The sequence below is a fragment of the Urocitellus parryii genome, chromosome 3 (genome assembly GCF_045843805.1).
Source record: "Urocitellus parryii isolate mUroPar1 chromosome 3, mUroPar1.hap1, whole genome shotgun sequence".
NCBI lineage: Eukaryota > Metazoa > Chordata > Mammalia > Rodentia > Sciuridae > Urocitellus > Urocitellus parryii.
In genome coordinates this window covers 198,686,928-198,696,932 of record NC_135533.1, presented here as the reverse complement: position 1 = coordinate 198,696,932, position 10,005 = coordinate 198,686,928, and the positions used below count along the sequence as shown (strand labels likewise).

The 10,005-nt window shown below is 47.1% G+C and overlaps 1 protein-coding gene across 2 annotated transcripts; it reads left to right on the top strand.

Annotated features, from left to right (window-relative positions):
- The first annotated feature begins 1,056 nt into the window (after positions 1 to 1,056).
- Cyp8b1 (cytochrome P450 family 8 subfamily B member 1) lies at positions 1,057 to 3,054 on the top strand. Of its 2 annotated transcripts, XM_026408101.1 has the most exons (2): positions 1,057 to 2,485; positions 2,889 to 3,054. In XM_026408101.1, the coding sequence occupies exons 1-2, from the start codon at positions 1,162 to 1,164 to the stop codon at positions 2,966 to 2,968; spliced, it is 1,404 nt and encodes a 467-aa protein (XP_026263886.1). In that variant the 5' UTR covers positions 1,057 to 1,161; the 3' UTR covers positions 2,969 to 3,054. The 2 variants fall into 2 exon arrangements, with proteins under 2 accessions (XP_026263886.1, XP_026263885.1); XM_026408100.1 differs by having other exon boundaries at positions 1,057 to 3,054.
- Positions 3,055 to 10,005: the final 6,951 nt, after the last annotated feature.

Below are 10,005 nucleotides of genomic sequence, written 5' to 3'. Positions count from 1 at the left end.
GAAAGATGAAGCAATAAATACAAAGTGGCCCTGGGGGCCAGGGGAGGGGGTAGAGATATGAGAAGAGGTTTCAATATATGAACTAACATGTATGGAATACTAACCTGAGCCTGGGACTATTCTAAGTCTTTTCCATGTGGTATCTCTTTTTCCCTGTACCCATTTCACAGATGAAGGAATGGAGGCACAGTGAGGTTAAGTAACCTAACCAACTAGGAAGGGGAGCATTAGTCAAGCTGTTAAGAATGAAAAAGGGGTGCATATGAAAATTTGTAAATGCTTGGTGCACATCTGCTGAGTGAATGAGCTAGCAAATGAATATGTGAGTAAATAAAGATTTGTATTATGGTTTGGATCTGACTATTCCCTGGCAGCTAATGTATGAGATAATGCTGGATTGGTGAGATGCCAAATGATTAGATTGAGAGAGCTGTACTACCTAATCCGTGGATAAACCCATTTGATTAATAATTGTGAAAAGATTACTATGTTGAGTATTACTATACTTACCACTGTAAGCAGGTAGGATGTAGGAAGTAGGCCATTGGAGGCATACCTTTGAGGTTTATATTTGGTCCCTCATACTTCATTTTCTTTCTCTGCTTTTGAGCTCCCATGAGCTGAGCAGCTTTCCTCCACCATGCCCTTCCACCACTGTGCTTCGCCTCACCTTCTGTCCAAAGCGATGGAGCAGGCTGACGTGAATTGAACCTCTGAAACCATGAACCCAAAATAAACTTTTCCTCCTCTAAGTTGTTCTTGGCAGTTATTTTGATTACAGTAACAAAAAGATGACTAACACAACATGAGCTGTCAATAGGTCATAGAGGTAGGAGTAGACTCGAGCCAGGCTTAGAGATGAAGTGCCAGCTCACAGCAAAGAATGCAGCTGGTAAGCAGGCTGTGACCATAACTAGAGGTTTCTCTCTGACCTTCCTTCTGGGCACCTCCTCCTGCTCTCACCTGATCAGGCTCAGTCACGTGTTAAATCAGGAGTATATATTTCTCCCAGGTGCTAGCTCACTAGGGTTATTTACCACAATTTTCATCCACAGAGCAAGGTTCAGGTGGACAGACCTTTGCATTACCGACCTGTCAAAGCTTCACAAAACTCTTCTGGCATCCAGAGAACACCAGAGCTTAGCCTGCAGGAGCATAGCCATGGTACTCTGGGGTCAAGTGCTGGGAGCCTTGCTGGTGATCCTTGTGGGATACCTGTGTCTTCCAGGGCTACTCCGACGACGCAAGCCCCAGGAACCTCCTCTAGACAAGGGCTCCGTGCCCTGGCTGGGCCATGCCATAGCTTTCCGGAAGAATATGTTTGAATTCTTAAAGGGAATGCGGGCCAAGCATGGGGATGTTTTCACAGTGCAGCTAGGGGGCCAGTACTTCACCTTTGTAATGGATCCCCTCTCCTTTGGCCCCATCATCAAGGACACTCAGAGAACACTAGATTTTGTGCAGTATGCGCAAGAACTGGTACGAAAGGTATTTGGATACCAATCTACAGAGGGGGACCACCAGATGGTACATTCAGCCAGTAGCAAGCATCTGATGGGAGATGGCTTGGAGGATCTCAATAAGGTCATGCTGAACAGCCTGTCCTTGATAATGTTGGGGCCCAAAGGCTGGAGTCTGGATGCCAGTTTCTGGCATGAGGATGGTCTCTTCCAGTTCTGCTACAATACCTTGTTCAAGGCTGGTTACCTGAGCTTGTTTGGCTATACAAAGAACGTGGCACAGGACCTGCTACAGGCAGAAGAGCTATTCATGAATTTCCGCAGGTTTGATCTTCTTTTTCCAAGGTTTGTCTACTCCCTGCTGAGTCCCCGGGAGTGGCTAGAAGTGGGCCAGCTCCAGCGTCTCTTTCACAAGACACTCTCTGTGGAACACAACCTGGAGAAGCATGGCGTGAGCGGCTGGTTATGCTACATGCTTCAGTTTCTGAGGGAGCAGGGAGTGGCCCCAGCTATGCAGGACAAGTTCAATTTCATGATGCTCTGGGCTTCCCAAGGGAACACAGGGCCAACCTCTTTCTGGGCTCTCTTGTTCCTCCTGAAGCACCCAGAAGCCATGCAGGCTGTGAGGAAGGAGGCCACTGAAGTCCTAGGTGAAGCCAGGCTGGAAGCCACCCAGTTCTTCACCTTCAAACTGAGCGCCTTACAACACACCCCAGTGCTGAACAGCGTAATGGAGGAGACCCTGAGGCTGGCAGCTTCACCCACCCTCCTCAGGGCAATACAGAAGGACTATATCTTGAAGATGGCCAATGGACAAGAGTACCTGCTCCGTCATGGAGATAAAGTGGCTCTCTTCCCCTACCTCTCAGTGCACATGGACCCTGACATCCACCCCAACCCCACTACCTTCAAGTATGATCGATTCCTGAACCCCAATGGCAGCAGAAAAATGCACTTCTATAAGGAGGGCAAGAAGATCCACCACTACAACATGCCTTGGGGCTCAGGCGTCTCCATCTGCCCTGGTAGGTTTTTTGCCCTCAGTGAAATGAAACTCTTTATTTTGATCATGGTTACATATTTTGACCTGGAGCTGATGGACCCTGATACACCTGTGCCCCCTATGGACCCACAGCGCTGGGGCTTTGGCACCTTACAGCCCAGGCACGACGTGCGCTTCAGATACCGCCTAAAGTGTATGGAATAAGCTCTGCCAAGGCAGTCAAGCCTGGTCAGAGGGGCCTACTGTGGTCTCTCGCCTTTTCTCACTCCTCTGCAGCTCCAGGCCCTCTCTGACTATCCATCCCTCCTTCTGGTTCTATGGCCACTCTGACTCTATCCTGTTGTCCTTGCTATCTGACCTCCTAGCCATCTGTCAGGTTTACCACTCTTCCTTTAAAACACCATCTCTCCCAACGGGTTTTGCAGAACCTTCGTCTCGCAGGAAGTCCAAGCAGAAGGGGACTTGTCTAAGAGCAATTCAGTTTGAGACATGGTGCCTGCCTTGAGTAGTCCTGCCTACAGAAGCCGGCTCCCACGTAGAACACGGTATCTTGCAAACATGGAACTCTCACCCCACATTGTTCCACAACACTTATTCCACATCCTTTTGGGGGTTTGTGGGGTTTGGGGAGGTGGGGTGGGTATTTTTTTTGTGTGTGTGTGTGTGTGTGTGTGTGTGTCTTTTCCTTTTGGAACTGGGGGTCTAACCCAGGGTTTCATGTATGTGAGACAAAAGCTTTGCCACTGAGCTACATCCTGGCCCTGAAACTCAGGTTCTAGAACAGTATTGTCATATAGAAATATGAGGCAAGCCACGTATGTCATTTTAAATTTTCTAGTAGATATATTTTTCAAAAATAAAAAAAGTAAAATTTCTTTTGTATGTTTATTTAGCCCGATATATCTAAAGAACTCACATTTCAATTTGTGACCAATATTTAAAAAAATAATGAAATAATTTACATTCCTTTTTTTTTTTGTCCTATCTTCAAAATCTGGTAGTGCAGCATTCCTCAATCTAAAATAGACACATTCCAGGCACTTAGTAGTCAAGGGTGGGTGGTGGCTATCACACAGATCTAGAGAAACACTCCCTTTGATGTAAGAATTATTCTAGGTCCCTCCTTGGTGCCCCCCACCCCAGCGTGGTTTCAATCTCCCCGTAGTTACCGCAACCATTGCTAAATTGGAGCTTTCTCTAGCCCCAGACCCTCCATCTCCCCATGGGAAACCCACAACCTTTGATCCAGCTTGTCCCCACCAGAATAAAGCATCTCTCCTGAGCGCTGTCCAGACCACTCCATCCTGATTTCCCTGCCTCTCTCTGCTCAGGACTTTCCTCCACATCCCACTGCCAAAGGCACACCCTCACCCTCTCTTGCCCTCCCCCACATATAGTTAGGCCCTTGTCCAGTCAGCTTAATCCCCTGTAATGGCCCTGAAATGTATCCTCTCCTCCTACCCACAGCTACTTCTTAGACCCATGACTTTATAATGAGAATTAAAAGCTGCTTTTGCTAAAAGCACTCACTTTTTACTTGGGCATGCAGATGCTCAGTGGGTAACTGAAAACAGCATAAAACTTGGCATTTCTGCCTTCATTTTGTATGTTTCCTTTATTGCCTTAAGCTTTGGGTCTCATCCCTGCTCAGCTCTGTATATAGGCATGTAAATATTTAAGGAATGTTCATCCAAAGCTAATAATCCTCCCCCTATCGAGGCCGAAGACATCAAAATAAGGAAAACCAGGGTATTTTCAAGATTTTAAGCGACATCAAAAATCTTGGACAGCTTTTACAATAATCTGTTCCAGATTCCTAGAATGGAGCCTAGAAGTCTCCAATCATTGCCCTACACCTTCCAGAAACAGCAGAGCCTCCCAGGCAGATCGCTGTATGATGAAACTGTCCCCAGCAATTAGGAGCAATTGTTTCATGGGAACTGAATGTCCTCCTTCCAGAAACAAAAGTCTGATGGATAAGAATTCTGTGACGCAGATGAAGATTGCCCCCTCAATTAATAAAGGACTTTTCCGGAGTCACCTCACAGAACCAGAACTGAGATACTGATCCACCAGAACACAGTTTGACCGAGACTGCTTAATTATGCTCACCTCTCACCCCTGCCTCAGTACTTCCTGTATTTAAACCTAAAGTTCATGTCAACACCCCAAGATGGGCTGAGGTGCTTGGTTTCATTGGTCTTCCCAATATGGTCACATTGATGAGAGTCCCTTTCCTGCTTTCCACCATTCCTTTTCCCATTTGGCTTTTGGGATAAGTGAGGCCCAAGCTTAGGACTCTGGTAACACCTCTGCATTTCTCTCTACACCAGGCCTGCCTGTCCTTGCTTCACACAGCCACCAGAGGCCCTTTTCCAAAAGCACCTCTGATTGCCACCCTTTTACTTTCCGGGCTCCCCATCACCTCTACACACTGAACATTTGAGTTTTGCCATATTTGGTCCCCAAATATCTCCATCCAGTGAAATTCAACTTTTTCTGATGGAATTGTTCTTAAAGCAGAAGTATTGCTTTCTGCCAACCCGAGTGCCAGCTATTTCTAGAAGGTTTCCTGTGTTTCAGCCACCCCATCCCAGAAATGACCTCTGTCCCCTTGGGTTCCCTAGTACCACTGGTATCACAGAACATATATGTCATTGCTTTGTGTCTTGACTGCCTCCTCCTGTCCCAGACTGGAGCCCACCAGGGGATGATATCTTATTCATTTTCATGATTCCTAATTCTCTAAATGTAGTTTAAATGCTAGCACCCTGACTTCTAGTCTCAGCTAATTTACTTTGTGTCCTCAAATCCCTTCCTGCCCCTCCCTGGCCTCAGCTTTCTGATATAAGACATGGAGGTAATTCCCGTTGGAAGCATGCTTATCATGGCCAAGAGGAGTTGGGAGGGTGTTGCCGCCAGAACTACAGCTATCTGATAGCAGAGCCATCTGGAATTGGGGCAGATCGAGGAGTAACTGTGGGAGCTGGATAGAGGGTCCTGGAGGTGGGCCCAGGCAGCATGGAACCTCATAGCAAGGTCCAGCCAATGAGGCTTCTCTCTCCTATCCTGCATCTCCCATTGGCTTCTCCCCCAATTAGCTGTGTGACCCTGGGTCAGAGCCTGCTTTTCTCTGGGTTTAGCTGTCCCCAAATGATGATGTCTGCCTGGAGAACAGGCTAGGATATCCCATCCTATTCCACAAAGGCCAGAAGCACAAGGAGAGGAGTTGTGTAGAGGGCACAGGAGGAGAAGGAGAAGGGGGCTGGAAATCAGAAGCCATCTGCAAGGGACTTACCAACAACCTCCCCAGGCAGCCAGGCCCTGTGTTCCAATAGAGATGGGGGTAAGAGGACAAGGTACCTTCCTTGCACTTGCTGAGATCTCAGTGCCGTGTCCCCTCCTTTTTTCCACACCCAAGAGAAAATGGAGCAGGATCTTGGCCTGTGGAAAGGCTGGGACACTGCTGAAGGCTTGGGTCCACTGAGTCAGGACTAAAAAGTCTCAACTAGGAGTGACCATATGCAGATCTCAAGGAAATTCATGGACTTTGTGTCCTGTTTGAGAGCCCAGAAAGAATGTTTGGGACCAAGGGAAGTTTCAGAGGGTTAGGTGTAAGGTGATTGCAGGTGCTCCATCCCACAGTCAGGGATACACAATGTAAACAGTGGGTTTCCCAGGAAACAGCACGCATCCCAGATTGGGGTGTGCAGATGGAGCCCAATGTTCACCTGCTGGCAGGGGAGGAATTGGGACACCTCTGATTCTGTGTCTTCTGCATGAGGATTGCTAGAAACAATCCTGGAAGAGGCCCTGAGGCAGTAAGAAGATTGAGATCCCCAAAGGTGCAACTAGTCACCACCTGCCCTGACCCAGTAGTTCTGCACCCCGCTTCCTCATTTCTGCACCGAATATTCTCTCCCTCTTACCCCTTTTCTCATGAGGACCTCAGAGTAAAGCCTGAAAATGTATTCTCTCTGAGGATCACTTATAACAAAATAAGATCAGGTATTATTCTCCAGTGGTGGAATTCTTGGCAGAGAAAAGAGATGTTTTTTTCCATACAGAGTGACTGCTGTGAACATGCACATCACACTCTGTGGGAGGTTGCCTGTCCAGGGCTGAGCATCCTCTCTCAGCCTTGAGTAAGGGAGGTGTTTGGTTTGGCATCGCATGCCACACACTGTGCAAAACAAGTGGCCTTCACCTTCGCTCAGCAAAGAAGTTTGCCTCAGCTCTGGATCTGAGTGTTACCCAATGGGGTTGGACAACCCTCCTTTGAAATCTTATCCCCTGCCTTATTTGGTGAAGAACATTCCATCAAAACTCCTTTGTGTGCCCCCCCCCCATAAAAAATAGATTCCAGGTGCACGCTCTCTTTTCAGCGTCTTCCAGCATGGAAGCTGACCCTTAAAGTCGAAGGGCCGTCTTACCCTTGATATGAAAATAACTTCTGTGTTCTGTGCTTTCTCATCGTTTTCTCAGCTTAATGTTGCAGCCAGCTCTTTTGAACCCAGCTCTCTTCAGCAAGGGTTGCTGGCGAGAACACTCCACAGAGTGAAGGGTGGCAGCAGCCCTGCCCACAGCAAAGCCATTCCTGCATTTTCTCCTGAGTGAGCCCTAGAGAAGAATTCGACTTTTCTCAGAGCCCGAGGGTCAAGGGAATTGAGGGGGTTTTTCTGAGACCCCTGGAGAAGGTTCAGAGAGTGAAGTGGGGGAGTCAAGCCTTGTCAGACCTTTGGGAAGAGAGAGAGCAGGAAGAGGAACCAGGCTGGGAAGTAAGGTCAACATGGAGAAGGCTCTGTCTTGGCCTGGGCTGGGATAGCTGGTGAGTTTAGGTACACAGCACTTAAGACAGTGAGAGGGAACAAATATACTTAGGGCCAGACCCACTACTCCCTGTGGGAACTACTTACTATACATCTGTCTTTTGCAGGGAGTGCACACATGCGTGTAAACACATGCACACACAAAGATACACAAGAAGAAAGAAAATCCACAGGCACATACCCACACCACAAGAACATAGTTACATATTCATTTTGAATCCATATATACTGTGCATAGCTCACACAGTAATACAAGCAGGCATATCAACACAGACATGCACACAGACTCCACAGGCTAACACACAATCACATCCACATACCTACCAGTGCTGGTGACAAGCCCTGACAGATGTCCCTTACCTGGCATACTTTGTTCCATCTAATCAGTGCACCAAGGGCACAAAGTTAGGGATTTTTTTTTTGGGGGGGTGTACCTAGACCTATTGGTACAGCTTAAGCTGCATCACATCAGCATTGTTGGTGTGTGACCGGGTCAGAAGTCCATTGTGGGGCAAGATTTCAGGAGTTCTAAAATAGATTGTCATCCTCCACGTCCTCAAACAAATCACCACCTCATTTCCCAGGGGACTAAGTAAGCTCAGAGTCCTTCCTGACAGTGGGGAATCTGGGGCCTTGGAAAGAGAGAACTGAAGGCACCAGAGCTGAATGAGATGGAGGAGGAAAGGCAGAGGTGGAAGAGCACCAGAGGCAACTCAGGCAGCATCAAACAGCAGCTGGGCTCACAACCTATGCACCATGAGTAGGCCACACAAAGCTCAGGGGAAGAGAAGAAAAGAGTGGGTAGAATTCTCACTGTGGCTCAGTTCATTAGCCATTCATTCAAAATAGTACTTAGTAAGAAATTGAGATAGATAGATGATAGATAGATAGATAGATAGAAAGAAAGAAAGAAAGAAAGAAAGAAAGAAAGAAAGAAAGAAAAGAGGAAGAGGAAGAAAAAGAAGAGGAGGAAGAGGTAAAGAACAAAACATAAGAGGAAGACAGTACAAGAAGTACTTAGTGAAACTTTACTGCATCATGAGCAGCACTGATAGCAACACGGAGGATAGAGATTTTTCACATGGTGAAGTCCCTGTTCTTGCAGTACCCAATCATCTAATGCTACCCTTCATTCAATCCTCCTAGATGATTCATTTCCTGTGTCCCAGGTTCTTTGTTTGGTCGTAAAAGACAGAAATTTCAAGATGTGGCCAAGCTGTGGTGGTTCTATGAGGTAGGGGAAATGGCGAGAATTTTAGAAGCTCAGGAAAGAGAGTGCCATTGTGGTCTTGGGGGCTTCCTAGAGAAAGGTTTCTCAGGGGACCTGTCAGAGGGCAGGAAAATGGCAACCATGGGAGCTGTGAAGAGAAAAGCATCCGGGTGGGGAATATTCATCAGGAATCTTTAAGTTGCAACAAAACAACATGAGTCCACACTGGGAAGGGCTTTATTGGTTCATGCAATGTCAAAATCTCAGGTTTGGCATGAGTGTCAGCCTGCCTTGATTCTGAGGCACAGATACTGTCCCCAGGCTCTGCTCACTCACTTGTGCTATTCCTTTCATCTTCCAAAGTTCAGCTGATGAAGGAGAAGCTCCAGACTTCATACCCCCTAATCATCAGTTTCATACTTTGTTTCTAGCATGTTCTAGCTGCATCATATTTTACTGGCTCTTCCTAGGTCATATGCCCATCCCTGAATGATGCACCAAGGCAAGGGAAATGGAAGGCTGTAACTGGTCTCTATATTGTAAGCTTCGTGGTACCATAACAAAATGCCTGAGCTAATGAGCTTAAAAAGAGAAAATGTTTATTTTGACTCCTAATTTGGGGATTCTAGTCCAAGATCAGGCAGAACATTACTCTGGGCCTGTAGTGGGCCAGAGTAATGATGGAGAGTAGATAGCACAGCAACTTGCTCTCCCTATGATCTAGGAAGGTAAAAAAGGACAGAGAGAGAGAAAGAAGGCCAAGGTCTCACAATTCCCTTCAAGGGCACATCTCCATCACATAAGTGCCTCCCACTAGGCCCCATCTCTTACAGGCTCCACCACTCTCAATAGCGCCACCTTGGGGACAAAGCCTTAAATACACGGGCCTTTGGGGGACACTTATCCAAACCATAGCAGTTTATGCCCTATGTTGTACCCAACCTCCACCCAAAGCACAGGGCAGAATGACAAAGCTTCTGGACTTGATTGTTTAGGCCCCAGGGAGACCGAAAGGCTCCTGAGACAGGGCAGGAAGAGGGTGTGTTCACTGTGTTTCCTCCTGTAGATTGTGCATGTTCCTGGGCTGTTCCCTGGGAGGAGCATCCGCAGCCTCTTCTGATGGCCAGACCCTGGAGCTGCCATCAAGGTTACAAGGATCTTTTCCCAACTGAGATACAGAAAACAGGGCACTCTGGTGGGTGGAGGACCTCTGGCTTTTCTTCTCCAGCAGTGCCACAAAAAAAAAAAAAAAAAAAAAAAACCCTCTATGCACACATCCCAAAGATATTTCCCGAATACCTTCTACACTCCAGGTCCTATGCTGGAGGCTTTGGAAGAACAGTGAGCTGTGCACCAAGATCCTCACCCTGTGGAGCTCACCTGCAATAACGGGATTGAGGACTATGTTTGTCAGCTGTGCATTGCTGTGACAAAATACCTGAAAAAAAAATAAACTTAAAGAAAGAAATGTTTATTTTGGTTCACAGTTCAGAGGTTTCAGTC

Coding starts and splice junctions, on each gene's coding strand:
- Cyp8b1 (XM_026408100.1), top strand. CDS start 1,162: ATGGTACTCTGGGGTCAAGTGCTGGGAGCCTTGCTGGTGATCCTTGTG.